Raw genomic sequence first — 18758 nt, forward strand, 5'->3', positions numbered from 1 at the left:
TATATTTTAAAACATCTTTAAAATTTGATTAGAAATAATAATATTGATTCGCTAAATTCTTTAAATTATTATTAAAAAGTTGAAACGAAAATTGTTAATCGAAGAAACAAAAATCTTCATTCTATTTATTGATAATAATTATTAATCCTAAAAAGGATGTATCTATGTTCTTCCCATCTTTCTCGATATAAAATACCTTCTCCCGTAAAACGAAACAATAAAAATCTACGTGTCACAAGCGTTTCAACGCTTGAATACGGCCCTGCGATCGAACTCTTTCCCTCTCGCTCTAATACGCTCTACGTTATTCTCTATGCCTTTCCTCGTCGCGCCAGAGAATCGTTCTCTGTTCCCTAACTCCTATACACCTATCCTCCTCTTATACATACCTTTCCTCGATACATCTGTCCTTCTTCGTTGCACTTAACAGCGCTCGACTCGGCTCGATTCGTAAATTCTCGGCACGATTACGAGATGGCAGTGCGGAATAGAGAGGGGGGGAAGGTTGTCGAGCGAAGAGAGAAGCCGACCAACCCCGCGAGTCGGACAAAGACGACAAGCGCCATGAAAGAAACGGAGCGAGTGAGTAAGCGGTACGAGAAAGAATGCGGAGTGAGTAAGTGTAGATGGCGTTGGTGCAAGCGGGACGGAGAACGCGTGAGAAAGTGAGCGAGTGAATGGGAGTAAGAGAGAGTACGAGTGAACGAAAAATAAGGAAGAAGGAAGATTCGTATGTATAGGCGATAGAAACAGAAAGGGACGGAATAAAGAGACGAGAAGGGGGAGAAAAAAATGGCACGATGTTAAAAGTGCTGTAAACTGGAAAGAGAAAGAAGGTATCTACGTACACGCATCGGGGGGGTAAATAGAAGGAAACCGAAAAGGGAGCGAAAAAGGGGGAAAAGACAAAGTGAGACGGACGAGTGAAGTATATAGATGGAGAGAAACGACAATGCGTTAAAGAGTGATGAAAGAGGAACGCGAGAAACGGAAAAATAGAAGAAGAGAGAGAGAGGGAGAGAAATAGAGAGGCGGCAAGAACAGAGAGAACTTAAAACGCAGCCACACCCGTGGTTAGTCGGCAAATTTTTCTGTTTACGTCCATGGGAGAGCAGAGACCGTGAAGCGCGAACTTACAACCGCACGTGGGTTTCGCACTGACGTTTTGCAAAAAGTATCTCGACGAGAAAAACGGGATAAGGAAAATCTAAAGCGCGAAATGCTAAAGGTAGGACGATCAAAGAAAGAAAATATTCCCATGAAAATGTTGCTCTCGGTTGTCAGGACCAAGAACGTTCGAACAATTTAAATGTATAAGAAAACAATTTAGATTTGGAAAAAATTTGAGCGGAACCCGATGTGTTTCGGATTGAGGAAAAACGGAAGTAGAGCATAAAAAAAGAAAAGCGCGCGTATTCTCTTTTCACGATAGAAGAGTTGAATTATTTAAGAATTAATTGATTAAATTCTAGAAAAAGATTAACAAGCAAAGGAATAAGAAAAATCGGTGTAAGAATTTAAAAACTTTCTATCGATGAAATATTTTTGAAAATTTGCCTATAAATAATTGCAAACCTGTCTTCCTTTCGCTCGCGTTCCAGGATAACGAATAAAACGAGCTTCTCGATACACATACTCATGAACAAAAGAGTGGGAAAGAAGATGAACGCGTTAAATTAATGCAGTGAAAATTTGCTTTTTCTTTCCACCATCCTTCCAGTGATTGAATTTCATTAAAAGTAGATTATCTAATACATTCGCCGTTACAATGTGTACCGATGCACGTATACCTTGAAGGAACGAGGTTACACGATTAATGAGAATTTCCGTGGTTCGAGGGACACAAAGAGAGAAAACTGCGACCGTAACCCTGGTACAGAACGATTTATGAGCCTGCTCTGAGTGTGTGTGATATACACCGTGATCATGAAGTTGCAGAATCTGTTTCAACGATATTGCGCTCCTACGTATTTGCGTCCTCCAGATATTTCATATTAAACCGCCCCGATCATTTTTTGAGTCGTTTCGTATATTGGCTGAAGCTTTTTGAATGTTTAATATTCGATATTCAAGAGTGTAATAATGTAAATAAAAGATTGCAAATATGAGGATAATGAAACTTTTGTTACGTGTATATATTAGATGGAAATGAGTAGCTGCTTGTTAATAATAATTAATCATTGATGTATTTTCCCTCATTTTCATAAATCTTTTGCTATCGTTTAACTAATTGTACATTTTCTACTCCTCTTTCATAAAACTTCCGTGATAAATTCCATTGAATCTTAATTAAAATAACGAATCGCATTATTTATAAGGTGACCCAATATCCCAAATAAGGTCTTTGTTACGATCTTTGTTACGATCAAAGTAGCGCAACGTTTCCCATGTTATATATGTAACATAATATTATTTCATCGTTTAATCACGAACGTTAATAATTATTTCGTGCTCGTCAAATGTTAAATGTATATATGATTTATTATTTCCAAAAAATGGTACTATCATACTTCCATAAAATATATTGGAAAATAATTTAAATATGGCATATACGCATACAATTAAAATATAGTGTCAACTTCAATTTGCATTATGAAAGTTTTTTTAAAAATCGCTTTTAAACGATCATCGAGCGTGTAAACGTGTTTCGATAGAAAATCGTGTATACGTTCTATTTTCTAGCACACCCGATACACGTACAAAGTCTCCTCCAGATATATGTGCCTCGATCGATTTCTATCTCGGCAGCTTCTTCACGTAAAACGAATTCGATATGATATCGAAAACAAGAGAAAAACACAAAAGAAGAGGAGAGACAAGAAATAAATATGGCCGAGCAAATTCCACGTGAAACGCAAGCGCGTATCACAATGAAGAGCCGACCTGATTGCGATAAACCAGACGATCGGTTGATGACTGGATTCACGGCGTGATTTTCAGCAACGATTTATTATGAAAACGCGATGAAGTACGCGGATAAAATTACAAATGCTGAATTATGATTACAATAACAAGGATTTATGATCGTTGGTAGTTTTCAAAACACAAGCACCTGAATTTATCGTTTACTAAAAATTACGAGAGGTGCATTTGCAATGTAAATCTTATGTGAAATTAAGGCAAACCAACCGGATCGGAAGATCGTTTAAATAAATCAACAAAACTCGTTTATTCGACGGAAAATTGACTCCTTTTCTCTTTTTCTCTTTTGCATATATACGCGTGATTATAAGTGATAAAATTGAAGATAAATATCGATGAATAAATAAAAAAAGAATTATTGTACCAGCTACGAGAATGATGGAGTGAGAAAAGAAGAATTTTCTTACCTTGAACGAGGAAGAAACATCGATCCATCGATGAACACAGAGCCGGAGAGTAATATGTACCAGCTTGTGGCCAATTCACCGGTGCTGAAAAATTTTTGGAATAATTATAATTTATATATTTGGACAAAATAATAATTTACATTAATTACATTCATATTTATAATATTATTATATTTTTTTTATTTATCTTAATTACAATTAAAATACCATATTAGATTTCAAAAATATAAATTCATTGAATACATTATATAAATATGAGATGTAAAAGTTTTTTCGTAAAAACGATTATTTTAAATAACCAAATTTAATTTTACAACTAATTATCATCATCGATTAATCACGAATTCAAACATAAAAATTGGAGTCATTATTTAGAATTGTATAAAATATCATTATAAATATGATAAATGCATTGCTCATTATAATATTAATAATACAAATATTATAGGGATAGATACATAAAATTACAAAAATTTAGAACAGTACCGCCATCTCATTTATCAAATGAAAAATTGACGTAAAGAAAATGAACCGTATACTTATATATATGAATATAATGAGTATAATATTGTAAGGTTATGTACATTTTTGAGAACAACTGAGTATGAATTGAATAAATATTTAAGAAATTGTTTTATACGAAATATTATTAAGAATAAACCATGTCTTTAAGCAAAATTAATATATATTTCTATTATTATATTGAAATTAAATACGAAGGAACAACCACGCTCATTAATTCTGTCTTTTGACCTATTTCGTGTTTTCTATCAGTTTGTTAAAAAAAATTTTAAGTAAAATTGATACGAATGTTCTACTTACTTGAAAATACTTGTTGCATTATATTCTTTTTTCACCAAGGCAAGATATATTTCCCTTTCACTGACAAACACAAGTAACAACCAACTCGTTCTTCAAAAACGCGGGAAACGACTAGAGAATGGTACAACTAACGACATCTATGCCACCTTTCTACATTATAGTATTCTAGTTTGCTACTAGAGGGCTCCAGAGGTAAAAAACGCGTCGATAAAACAGCTCCACATATAAAAGTCATGTCGATAAAGAATTTTCCTGTTACATTTTATATACGTTTTCTATTTTAGATAATGTAGAGTTCCATTTTATAACAAAAAAAAACAAAATAATTTGAAACATAAACATTAACTTAAATAATCTATATAATGATTCTTCCACGCACAAATTGAATTTGAAAAATAAATAAAATTATACATTTAAAATTATATTATAAAAAATAAAAAAGATACTTACTAGTAAAGAACATGATTCGCATGATGCCTTTCATATCGTACAATTTTGCAAAGACCCCGGAGAATGGAATCTCTGCACGGACGTAACGCTTCCAGACCAAGCAGACCATAATATATGATCTGTAGATCCTAAAAAAAAAAAAAGAAAAGAAACAATATTAATTACGAAAAGTATAAATAGTGAAACAATGAAATAGAATTAAATACAAATAAATATAAATAATAATATGAATTAAAAAAATACACATATAAATATTTCTTCTATTTTAAATATTAACACAATTTTTATAGATTCTACATTTATTTAAATAATTCTATCGCGCAAACTTGAAAGCTCTAGTTAATATCCGCTAAAGGCTTTAACTTCTTCCAAGGTAAATTACCGTGTTTGTAAAGTTCTCGCGCAAGTGCACTTGTCAGAAGTGTACCATTCAGATTCAATACGATCGACTTATAGATGGTAAAAGGCAAGGCAAACTCGAACGAGGCGCGCGCCAACACAATTGCCTCTAATGCGACCTTAATGTACCCTGTTATCGTACACTATGATCTCTGCGCTATCGTTATCCAAATTGATCATTTGAACCGCACTTGTTAACCGCGTTGACACAACCGAGAAAATTCAATAAAGCGATCTTTTTTACCTTTTCTACTTTACGCCTTTTTTTCCCTCAATCTTTACACTTAAAAATTTTATAATTATACTGGATAGATTTAATTACAATTGCGAAATATATTTTTCGCGTTATGAAAAGTTTTCTAAAAAGTAAAAAGATATACCGACGTTTTTTAATATAAAATATTATTTTTCTTTTTCTTTTTTTCTCGTCATATATACGAAAATTTCTGCCAACAAAGATCCAGATTTCCAACGAATCGCGCAATACGTTTCCCACGAGCTTTATTCAACGGGGCGTAATTAAAATCGCTCGAAAAGTTAATATAGTTGAATGTACTTCCGGTGCGAACGTAATAGCCCGAGTGTATTGTCGGCCCATGCATTGTTCTGAGAAGCATGGGACAAAAACGAACGAAAAATAACTTATAATAATTTATCCTATGTCCTTGATATTATTGGACAAGGAACATTCGAGATTTGGAATTAAAAAAAAAAAAAAATCATTTGAACAAAGGATAACAAAGATCGTGATACAACCCTCGACAAACTTTAGCATTTTAATATTTTGAAATTCAAATAATATTACCTTAATATTTCTTGGAATGAAAGATCAATGAAAATTTAAAATTAAAAAATTGGCCAAGTTGGCAAATAACCAACAATGCATGCGTGAAATTGTAGACGAAGAAATAATAGAAGAGAATGTGTTGAACTAAAAAGTGTATGTTACAAAATTAAAGAGCATTTAAATTTAAAAAAAAAAAATTGTTCATAAAAGAAATTTTCATCAATTTCAAATTCTGTAGACAAACAACGATGGAGAACGATTATCAACGCGTTTATGATAATTAAAATCATAACACGCGACGTGTATTGTAATGCGCACCGACTTTCGCGATAATCGATGATTAAGGCGGCAGCATCTTATCAAAGACAACATGCTATAAAGCTGCACCCTCTTCTATGAACGAACGCAATTTAACGAACGCAATTTAGCAAACTTCTCAGATCGTTAGTTTCAGATCATCCCCTTGGTGAACTGGGAATATTCGTGAGCTTCTCCTTGTAAAACAAATCCTTGAACAAATTTGTATTTCGATCGTGATCCGATTAAATAATTGTGAAATACGAGACTTAAATTTTATGGAAAGAATTATTTGATTTTCTTTAATAAATTTAGTAGAAAGAATTTGAAATATCGATACGTGTGGAGTTTACGACGAGGAAATTTTATGATATTTGGAAAATAATATTTTTTTGCATTGTTTGTGCGTTTGTTACTTCCTGAAATTACTTCTACAGAAAAAGAAGAGTTTTTTTCTTATTGTTAAGAACATATAGCAGCATTGTGTTGCACTATTTTTATTGTTCAATCAGAAGAAAATATACAAAAATAACCAAAATATTTAATCATTATTAATTGGATAATAAAATTGTGGTAATTGTATGGTAAATAAACTATTCTATTTCATGTTCCATGAAACGTTTCCTTGCAATTTTTTTTTTTTTTTTTTTTTACCTATTTTATTTAGATGAAAATTTTGCAAATGAACGAGAAAATTTAAAAGTTTAATACTGCAATATGAAATTAGAAATAAAAAAAATTAAATTTAAAGACTAAATACTGGATTTCAGAAGTTTAAATTTAAAATTTTGATTACATGATATTAGAAGTTAAAAATTAAAAGTATAAAACTTTCAGATCGAAATTACACATCTGAAAATCTGATGATGAATTTGAAATTTTAATCAATATACAACATTAAAATTCCAATTAAAAAAGTTACATATTACAAATTTTAAAATCTAAAATATGAAATTTCGAATTTTCATTACGTGACATTTAAACTCCGTTAAACTTCAATCGTTTAAACGAAATTATTAAAATTCAGTATAAAACAATTATTATTAATCGTTTTGCTGGTTTTGATAACATCACGTTAAATCCCTAATCAAATTTCCATCCATCTGTTCCGATGCATGTTTAATCCAAACTTGCAAACTTCGTGGCGCCGCTTCGTCTGGATTGTTTGCAACCCCCAATTGCAATCAACATTAACAGTTCAGTGGTATATAAAGCTAACTTGTGTAACGTTTATACGAAATGAAGTGAAATCGAATGTTTGCTTAATTTTCAGCAATATATATATTACATTAATAATTTTAATCTAAATACGAAGAGATCGTATAAAAACGATAAAATTAATAAAGACGAACATTTTACTTTTACATTGATTAATTAGCTTATTAAAGATTTACAACTTATAACTTATAGCAATTTATAACACGAAATTATTTTCATTATTATAAAAAAAAAAATTCAAGCAACAAGTTGAATCCTATCCCTCTTTCCTTCCACAAGATCTCTTTGAAGACGATAACACCTGCATCAAATCGATCCTATATTATCAGAACAGAATAACATTGATTCGTCTTGTTGTAAAATCGAGATTGCAGAAACGGTATCGAACGTAATGCCTGCCGCCGATTTATGTAATCCCCGAAATCACCCTTCCAAAAATGCCATGAAATCGGCTTTAATGTACCGTAACCTAGCTGACCATGGCACCGACCTTCAGATAACAGAGCTATAAGAGGCTCAACGGAATCGTTTCAACGTTGTGGGCTTTTTGCCGGAAATCTAAGGCAAGATAAACGTGCAGTCGAGAAACGAAAATCCTAAACTACGCTGTTGCGTAGTTGGAAGAAGACAAAATGCACAAAATCTGGTGGAAGGACACTTTTCTTTTTTCTAGACGAAAAGTGTATCGTCGTTCTTTGCTAGATAATCTGAGGATAGGAAACAGGTGACCGTGAATAAAAAAACGAGTTTTTTTTAATCTTTCAATCGCGTTTTCACTCGCGTGAAAACTTGGATCATTTGAATTTAAAACAAAGCTGCTCTCCCCTCTCAGTACCCTCCACTTCCGTTTCGGGAGGTGTTGCGCTCAGTTTGATGGATATTTTTGGATGGATCGTAATGGGCTGTGTCTAGGAACAAATTGATGGAAATATCACGGATGGTGAAATAACGATCGAGGGAGGATTTGATTTATATTAGATAAAAAAGAAAATGGAAGTGAAATGATTAAATAATGAAATAATGCAAATTTAAAACAGGGATTATAAATTAATAAGAGTGGCGATATTGCATGATATTGCACAATAATTGACTTATTTTTTTATAGTGCGTAAAAAGGCACAATTAAAATGGTAAACGAGGAAATCTTGGTAATTTCTCTCTCTCTTGTCTCTCTTGAAATTGTTCCGCGAGAGACATGTAATTTTCGTACTCCGCTTTTTGCTTAGCTTTACTTAATTAATTTCGTTTAATTTTCCCGACCTCCACTTAATTAATTCTATTTAATTTCGCTCGAGTTTCCGCTTAATTAATTTTATACGTTTTCCTACGAGATTTTTCCCGCGAATTCGAAACGACTGTTATATCTTCGTGTCGTATAGCGAAGGAAAAAAAAAAAAAAAAAAATTGAGCGAAATCAAGAAGAATCCGATCACGGGAGAACGCGATTAAACGCCAAAAATTATTTCGAGCGCAGAGAGAGCGTAATATCGATCGTGTCACACGGGGAATATCATAAATATTTCGAACTTTGCTCCAAGAAATTTGAAACACGACTAATTTTAACCTTCGACCGATACCATTGAATTGCAAATGATCCACGAAACTTCCACCTCATTCTTAAACACCCTCGAACACCCTTGATTTATTTTACACGATAAACACCACGATCCTGTCTCAATTACCTTTATAATTGTTTCCACGATAATTATTATCCGATCTCCTTTTCCTTAACGCGCTTAAACAACAGTTGAAACAAAGTTTTGAAAAGTGAGAAAGTGAGATACGAATTTTTCACGTCCCAACAATAGAAAAAAAAAATTTCGACGAATATAATTAATTTCAAGTTTTTTCTTCATAACTTCGTGACCACCAAGAATCATTTGAAAGTAGCAGACGCGTCGAGAGAACGAATTTTCCTCGTCTGGAAAAACCCGTGTAAATCGCGAAAGCTTTCAGAACCAAGCCTCTCTCCACGGCGCCTTTCGGTCTCCGAAACGCGGTGTGGTTTTCGACCACGTTTCTCTCGATCCGAGCACAGACTCCCTTTGCTCCTTTTTTCGTACGAAAAGTGGAGCGAACACCGGACGACCTTCACGTACGGATCGTATGAACCCAAGTTACGAGACGCGTCTCGTAAGATTTTAAAAGGGGATCCGCGTAAATATCAATTATTTCGACCCTTCCAGGATCGTTCTAACGGCGAAGCGAAATTTCTATTTATTATGGAACGAAGTTCCCTGCACGAAGATGGATTAGGGTTCGCCCGTCGGTTTCGCCTTTTTTTTTTTTTTTCATTTATTTCTTTTTTTTTTATTCGTTCGTACGTGCCTTCGAGTACGATCGGTTTCCTATCGATCTTGTCGCCGTTCGTTCAATATTAAACGAGGAGGAAGGTTGAGAATAGATTTTTCGATTTGGAAAAATTTAGATTTAGAATTGAAATTTGATTCAAATGTGTGTACGGCGAAATAAAAACAGTTATCAGCAGAGTTTTAATTTTAAATTAAATCGAGATCTGTCGAGAATTTGTTATATTGTATGGGAATGCTGATATCGCTATTTTTCACGAGTAGGTTTGGGTAGGTTTTAAATTAAATTGAATAAATAATATATCGTCAACGAAATGTCCTTTTTTTAATCACAAGACACTACATGTTATAAATTCAAGTGGATTAAACAACTAAATGGAACAAATAGACGATTTCCGCGTTTAAATAAAGGAACATTTAATTAAGCTCCACTTGAAACGAGGAAAGGTCTCCATAGTTGGAAATTAAGTTGAATCGGATTGCTCGAATGATGATTTAGATGCATCGTTGGAGGATTGTTTGTTTAAATTCTTCCTTTCTTTTTATATAAAAAGAAACATTTAGATTGTTTAAAATTAAGTAAATATATCACACCATAGAACAAATTTCTAAGCAACATACTCTTAACACGATTGAATTTGCATAAATTTACTTTCATTCACCTATTGCTAGTTAAAAAAAAAAATTATACAATTGCCCTCCAAAAAATGGATTTAACAGTGAAGAAGAAGAGAAAAAAATAAGATGTCGAACGAATAAATAAATAATTGATAAGGACACGATGGAAATATAAAGGCATAACTCATCCTTGCGCCAATCCATATATGAATAAACCTTTCATTTCAAGGAAAATGTCGATCGTCGAAATAATACGAAGGGGAAAAAAAAAAAAAAAGGGAGAAAACCGTTCTTCAGACCGTGCACACATACTTATCAAAGCGAGTGAATTGTTCTATGAACAAAACACAGTGCGCTCGTTCTTTTAATCGCTGGTACACACACGGCCGCTTTAGAATTCATATTTTTCCATCGTAAGGGATACGTGCTCTTCAACTTTCTAAATATTTGTTACCAACTCCTAACTCCCTATCTTTTTATTATTATTTTTTTTCTCCTCCCGTTTTCGCACGTTCTCCAACACATATTTGTTGAAATCGAATCGCGTGAAGAGAAACGAAAATATAAATGCGAAAGGTAAAATCGAAGTAAAAAAAAAAAAAAAAAGACGAGTTTTATTTGTGAATGCGAGTTTCTTGAATTTTATCGCATAACGTTTTATTGACTATATATATATATATGACGTGAAATATTTGAGAGGATGGGTCGCTCTTTCGAAAGAGATAATATAAATTTTATTCGAATAAAAAAATTTCTTTTTCAGGGAATTTAAAGGATATGACAGAGATGTCATTTATGTTGTTAAAAAGTATTTTATCACGGCGTATTTTATTATTCTTCCTCAAAATCATTAAATTTTTACAATCAAACATATCGCAATTTGAATTTGAAAAAATTCTCTTTCTACAAATCCTCCAAGGAAATTTAATCTTAAAGAGGACACCGTATAATAAATTACGGATAGACAGGTTGAGAAATCATTTCCATATCTCATCATATCCCGATCCCTTTTCTATCGATTATATCTCACCGGCATTGAATAAGATGTCTTAATCTTTTAGACGAAGATACGCGCCTCGAAAATATCATAACGAAATTAACTTATCGTTAACAAATATCGAAAGAATGGAAGGGGCTCAGAATATCTATTGAACCCAACGTCCAACGTTTCCACAACTTCTCCTTTTTCCTGAACCGTGCGCGATCGATGCCGTTTACAATCGGACGGAACAAATGCACGAGCATGGATAATAAAGTTGGATAGACTTGTTATACGACAGACGTATAGCAGACAAGCTGCGTCAAAAAGCTTGTGTCAATCGTTTCCGCGAGAGTGAAACTTCAAACACTCGGAGTGACGGAGTTTGTTCCGTTGTTTTTACGAATAAAGTAAGTCCAGAAAAAGGAAGAAAGAAAGAAAAAAGAATGATTTGAAACACAAGGTAGAAAGATTCTAAACGTTTTTCTGTATAATAAAATTTTTATCGATTCAATTAGAGGGCGCTTATTTACTTCGATGCAAGGATATATCATTTTAATATTTTCACTTTATCGATTCGCGAAGCAAAACCATATATTTAACCATACATTTAATTCAATCTTCAAAGAGATTTGATCGCACGATTGTTTGTTTGATTTATAAAATTTTAAACGATTAACAATTTTACTTCCTTATGAAAAAAAAAAAAAAAAGGAAAAGAAGATCGATCATAAGCATAAAAGGAACATGTCAGAAACAAAAGGGGGAAAATCAATTTTGCACCGATCGAGGGAGGCCATTATTTGTTTAAAAGACCTGCCAGGTCTGGATCGATATCTCGCACAATATCTCTGAGACTTTCATTGTGCGCGGGATCGTGGCTGTTTCCCTGAATTTCGACGTCTCTCCCTATTTAGCGAACGCTTTGCATTGGTGCACGCGCGACACTGCGCGCCGCAGTTCGCCATTCTCCTCGCGATTCCACCGGTTGCAAATTAGCACGAAAATAACGAAGGGAGCAGAAGGACGTCTGGGAAACCGCAGCGAATTCTCGCTCTAGAATTCCATGATACGTCTTTTTTTTTTCCTTCTTTTTTTTTTTGTGAAAATCATCATGACTCGGATTAATTTTTCCGAAAGGACGATGGTGAGAATCGATACGATGAGTTAGAAAATATAATTATTCGCATTGTGTCTAAATGGAAGATATTTTGAAAATTTTTATTGATCTTAGTTACAAAAATTTCATGCTAAAGTTCGTTGGAGGAAAAAATAAATATTCGAGAATAAGTTTATCGAGTAGTTGATTCGAGTTCTATTTTTATAAAATTGCTCGATTAAAAAAAAAGGGGGGAGGGAAATCGAAGAAAATTTTGATACAGAAAAATTAAAGGCGATTAAACTTATCTCTTAACTGATCGAATTGTGCAGTAGATAAAGAAAATTACACGCAAAGTGTACAAATATTTGAGGATATATTTGGATTTTTAAAACCTGTCTCCGCAACGAAATTAGATAAAGACAATGGTGGAGATAAAGAGGATTAGTCGAACAGAGATTAGGCAAATATTTTTTGAGAGCATGTAATTTCTCAAAGTTATCTTCCGTTCAAGATAAATTCCAGATAAAGGATGGAAGGGTGCGAGTGAGTAATGTGTGCAAAAGATATTCCTGGAATTTTAAACTGCCTCCCCATGAAAATTAGATGGATAAATTTATCCAGGAGTAAAGATAGATTCTTTAGGTCGAAATAGAATCGCATTGTCCCTCCTCGGCGACGCTCTACACTTCTCAACCAAAGCAAATTTTGCGTTTCAAAGCAAAAATTTTTCTCACTTTTTCGCATTCTTCGGTTCAAAATAAAAATTTCACGTACGAATTTGCCCAAGTAAGAAAGAAAAATACGAAAAATAAAATGGCTTAAATAAAATTCCCTACGTGTTTTTTTTTTTATCATCCGTTCAAAAAGATTTTATCGCAAAATTTCCAACATGGCGAGTCGAGTTTACAAAATCTACGTCATTATCTGTACATTTCATCCGTTGAAACTCAAACGAGACGTCAAAAGTCCTCTTTTGAATGGGGGAAATATTGGAGGAGCGAAAGGCAAAGGGAATTGATTAAAAAAAACGAAAGAGAAAACGAACGACTCGTGGTTATTTCTTTCGTTTAAACTATTCTTTTTCCCCTCCCACACACGCACATACATACACGCTCGAGTGTTCATATTTGAAAATTACGAGGAGGGAAGGGAGGGGGAAAAAAGAGCATTTAAATTCGATCACGTCTTTGACAATGAAACGAATTGTATTGGCTCGTCGCCAATTTTTTTGTCGCGGTAGCAACACACGTGACGGGGCATTTTATCGGAAAAATCGATTTCGATCGTTGATACGTGGCGCGATTGGAAGAGGACATCGCGATGGAATAAAACGAGCTAGTTTTCCCAATCAACCGTTCGACGTTCGAATTAGATACGTACGATTGGTAGTTAGCACAAATGCAAAGGGGGACCAAAAACAGTTAAAGGGTAGAAAGAAAGATGGTTATTGGAAGGAAGTTGCGAATGTCTCGAAACGATTGTCGAATTCTCTGGAAATAAATTATTAAAACTTTTAATATCCCCATTATATTAAATGGCTACCAATTTTCACTTCGTGTTTGATTCAATTACACGAAAGTATGAAGATGATTTTGACAAAAAAAAAAAAAAAAAAAAAAAGAGATAATATAATTAAGAAACGATCATTTGTATATATACAGGATGATATTTAAATATTTACGACGTTTCATTCGATCTTTTTTTATGAAAAATGTTTTACGAGCAAATTTAATAGAATTTTTTTTTTTTTTTTTTTGAAAAATATGAATTACGAACGACTTACGAGAATAAGAAACGTAAATATTGCATCTGACAGCACAAGAATTTTCCCTTTGTCAGAATTTTGATACTGACAAGTTTCTTCCACGTCACATTGAACACGGGAATCCTTTCCGCTGAAAATTCTTTATCCATTTCCGATACTTCAAAGGCATTACTTCACAGCTTTATCCGATAAAGAACACGAAGAATCGGATAGTAAGAAGTTTTAACGATATTAGAAAGAAAAAAAAAGAACTCAGACAGAATCTTTAAACCGCGAAACTTTCTACTCGAACTGTCTCGATAAAGGAATTGCTTCGATTGGTTATTCGTCAGAATCATAAATCGATCACGCGCTTGTTAAAATTTTGAAAGAAATTTTCATGTTACGTGATTGAAAATTACAATTTCGATATAAAAAGTAAAGTTTTATTATCGAAGAAAACAATTCTTAAATGTCGTTGATTACACGAAGAAAAATATGATTGTAGAAAGATTGGAAAGTGTTAATTACCGAAAAAGATTTTAATTTAATTATCCAAGATCATATCAAGAAAAATACCAATAATGGCTGGGATATAAATTTTCATTTCTCAAAATCCTTTCATCGGATCAAAATCTTTATTATTTTATTAATGAAAATCCTTATCGAAAATTCGAAAACCCTTTTAACCTTCGACAATGAATATTAATAACTGAGAGGAAGCTCGAACAAGAGGAGCAAGGGGAGGATATTTTCATCGCGAAAGAAATTCCCCCCACCCCCCCTCGAAATTCCAGGGACGCACAAGTTCAACGCGATTATGCGAAGATAAGAAGCGGTGGATTATTATTCGTTTGGAAAGTTCGAACAGTCCTACCGGATATTGACGACGCCCTTTAACCTTTCGTCGGCCACCGTAAAAACGAGTAAGCCTTTGTGCGTGTACGCTTTCGCGTAAAATCACGGATTACCGAGGACAACGAAGGATAAATTATCTTCCGAGAGATTCTTAAAAATTTGATAAGCAAAATATCGAAATGGGCGCGTGTAAATGCAGAATTTTGGGAATTTTGGGAAGTTATGGAGGTATCGAAGGATAAACTATTCTGACAGATTCTTATTCTTAAAAATTCGTTGAGCGAGAAGGGGATGCAGAATTTTGAGAATTAATCATTAAATTTTTAGAATTAGGAAAAATTAACATATGGCAACACGATAGAATTTTTTATTAAAGAAAATTTTGCGCTTATGTATCCACTTATAATGTGCATTTTGTTTGTTTTATAAGTGCAACAAAGTGAAAGTTGAACCAGGAACAATTTCAAATACTTTAACCATCCGTTGAAAGTTCAACTCCATTAACGATCACGATTGAACAAGTGATCATAAGACAAGTGATAATTCACTTACTAAAAAGTTGTGTTACACCAATATTCGTTAGAGTTAATTACAACAGATAAAAATTGAAGAGAAGGAGAGAAAAAGAAAATAATCAATTAAAATTCAAAAGTTGATATTTTTCTTTTCATTTCTTTCGTTCGTTTTAATCCCTGGCATCGACTTTTAAATAACTTTTAAATAACTTTTAAATAAATTATTACGTTAAAAGCAGTAGCACTACTAGTTTGAATCACGATTCAATCACGATCGTGCAATTTCATCAACTCACTTGAAGCGTTCGTCGTTCTGGATCGCGGCAGAGAGCCCTGACGAAATGTGGATCCAAATAGTCCGTCATAGTAGCCTAGACTCCGTAGACTACTCTGCGATCCTTTTTCCTACGTGCTCCTGTGTCCAGTTGAAGGACCACTTCGTGAACATCGCCACCAAAAATGGTCGCGACCTCTCGATCCTCTAAGCCTTCTCAAAGGCCGTACTACGATCTCTCCTCGCCCATTTAAAATGGGCGAAATCCCTCGTGAGAATCTTCTTCAAAAATTGTTCATTCTTTAATTTCCATTACTTTTCTCCACCCCACTATTTTTTTTCAAAAATCAAAAACTTATATCAAATTTAAAAACACAATTATGATTCCTATTCACAGGCGATTTATCGATTAAGAACATTTTGACCAATTTCCTGTTTTCCAATATCTTCCATGATCTTCCTGTTCAATTACGAATTCTGCAACAGAAGAATAAAAACAGAACGAGTTAGTTGAATTGAAAATAGTTATTCTGTTTTATAAGCGAATCAATAGTACTAGATTAATTACAAATTACATTATATACTTGGAAATATTAATTTATCGTTTAAGAATTGCATTACAGATGTATCTTATTTAAGATCTTTAAAATTAGAAATTCTATTGTTCCGCATTCTTTGAATTCAATGCGGAATTAATAGTTCAATAAACTCATAAAAAGAAATAATAAATAATAAAGAACGAAGAAACGATCGCATTGTCACAATTTCAGATCCATTGATCAACTTTCATTATCAATCAATTCACCTTCTCTTCTTAAAGGTGAATCTCTTTTCCTACTTTCCCCTCTTCCATAAACATCAACCCCTCTCCCCTATCCCCGCAATCCACTGTTCATCTTCTATAACTCTCTTTCAAACTCTCGACAAACTCAACTATCCGATCGCAACAACCGCTCGCATTCCTCGCATTCCAATCGCTGTTGAATCAATTCCGGAAAATTATATATAATTTTTATTCAAATCACCGAATACGTCAATCGAAACAATGAATGAACGTATCTCAAAACTATCTGGAACAACTCGAAACAAAGTTGAATCGATCCTAAAAATTAAATCAAACCCATTTTCCAAAAATGTTCGAAAGAAAAGAAGAGAGAGACTAATCTAGAACAACTCGAAACAACTCGACTTCTCCGAAATGTTCTTCGCAGAACGTTTTCATTTCCATCTCATCCGAAATTGAATCGATCCTAAAAATTAAATGAAACCCATTTTCCAAAAATGTTCGAAAGAAAAGAAGAGAGAGACTAATCTAGAACAACTCGAAACAACTCGACTTCTGCGAAATGTTCTTCGCAGAACGTTTTCATTTCCATCTCATCCGAAATTGAATCGATCCTAAATGAAATTAAATGAAACCCGTTTTTCAAAAATGTTCGAAAGGAAGAGGGTTGTGGAACGAACGATCGGCTGATCGATCTCGAAAGCTAGATCTCGAGCGAAACGGTCTCTCTCACACCCTTGTTCCAGCGGCGGCTCGAGAGATCGAAAGAACGATCGCGTGTACCGTTACGAATTATGAATGAATCGCGAAACAAGGATGCAGGATGAATTATAAGCGCGACGGAAGTCGCTCGTTAAGGCATGCTGCACCTGCGGATGAGATGCGGTGAAACGATAGCGGGCCCAACTGGAAATAGGCTCGTCGACCTTTTCTCGATCGAACGTGATTCCGAGTCGAGGTGTTGATGTTTTTCATCAGTGTTATCGTTAGCCTCTTTCGAGATTCCTCGCATTCCGGATATCGAGTCGAGAGTAGAAAAAGAGAGAGGGGTTATTAAGCAAATAAAATTCTGGAGAATAATTTTTATGATAGTGATCAATTAGGAATAAAAGTATCGAAAGGGCACAAACACGATTATTTTTCAATTGTCAAAGAAATTCTGAAGAATAATTCCAAGAGTATCGTTACATTCGACGTGTAAAATTCTCTTGATAATTATTTCTCACCAACTGGAGACTCACAAGCAATCGAGGCGAGCAGCCAACTCGTGACGATTTTAGTCCGAAATGGACTCACGGAGACGCCGCCTTTGCGAGCTCTCGTCGAGAGATAAGTCGACTAACAAACGTGGAAAAACGTAAGCGTAGAGGAGAGGACGAAGCCATCGATTTCTCGGTTCATTCTCCGACCTTGGTTGTATGTAACGTCACGCGAGCCACATACCTAACTACCTTTGTGAGCGGAGGTCGTGCCAGAGACGCTGCCACAACCGACCAACCATGAAACAGTCTGACCGAACAGTCCGCAGCCATTTGATCCCCAACGAGATTCGCGGATGTATCGCGATTTGATACCGCGACGCATCGATCTCGCAAATCAACTTGATAAACTGCCAGACGCGTGGCGTGGATGGGGTTGAAACGGTGGACTGCCGAGAAGTTGGACGTGGCTCGGCGTGGTTTCGATGTAAATGTAGAAAATTAATGGATTTGGATTAATGGAGAGGAGGGTTTTGAGGGTTTATCATTTGTGAAAGTGGAAAATTGAAAGCGAATGATTAAAAATTTTGAGATATCGTTGATCACGATAAGATAAAAAAAGTATAATCCGTTCGTAATCCGTTCGTTTCAAAAAATATTCAATTCTTCGAAATTTATTGCTGGATTTAAAATGAAGTTATTTGAAAATGATAAAATAGTTAAATAATACGAAATAGGAAACCTTTTATTTATATTTGACGTCAATATACAATTTCCGAGTGCATATTTCTTTCTGCATAATTAAAGGTATTGCATTTCTCGTTAAAAGATGTAAAAATAAGTTCGATCGATTCGATAAGATGTGCTATAACCTTCGTCGAATTCTTCCTTTTTCTTTCCTTTCAGAACGAGTTCTTCATTTTTCATTATAAACACTTGAAAGCATAAAATTTCTTCGACATTTTTTATCACGTAATTAATTTTTCATCTTTTGCAAATTTTACGTTTCTATGAAATTTTCAAAAAGATCCAAGATAATTCCGGAATTAGGAAGGATAAAAAAAATCGTCATTA

General features: G+C 34.0%; 1 protein-coding gene and 1 long non-coding RNA gene across 2 annotated transcripts in view; one reads left to right on the forward strand and one right to left on the reverse strand.

The window, feature by feature from the left end:
* The window catches only part of LOC100866851 (rap guanine nucleotide exchange factor 2), a 193691-nt gene that overhangs the window by 140327 nt on the left and 34606 nt on the right, over positions 1-18758 (reverse strand). Inside the window, exons 2-4 of the mRNA XM_086903949.1 lie at positions 15724-16178; positions 4602-4729; positions 3330-3413 (exon numbers count right to left, since the gene is read on the reverse strand). Of these exons, the coding sequence (XP_086760075.1) occupies positions 3330-3413; positions 4602-4729; positions 15724-15792 (281 nt within the window). The 5' untranslated portion in view covers positions 15793-16178. The remainder of the gene's footprint in view (positions 1-3329; positions 3414-4601; positions 4730-15723; positions 16179-18758) is intronic.
* On the forward strand, positions 2672-3582 carry LOC147658274 (uncharacterized). The gene is made up of 2 exons (XR_015290878.1): positions 2672-2968; positions 3290-3582. It is a non-coding gene; the product is annotated as an uncharacterized LOC147658274 (long non-coding RNA).

Source organism: Apis florea, unplaced genomic scaffold, assembly GCF_048593485.1.
Source record: "Apis florea isolate Af1SG1 unplaced genomic scaffold, ASM4859348v1 contig_2293_pilon, whole genome shotgun sequence".
Classification (NCBI taxonomy): Eukaryota; Metazoa; Arthropoda; class Insecta; order Hymenoptera; family Apidae; genus Apis; species Apis florea.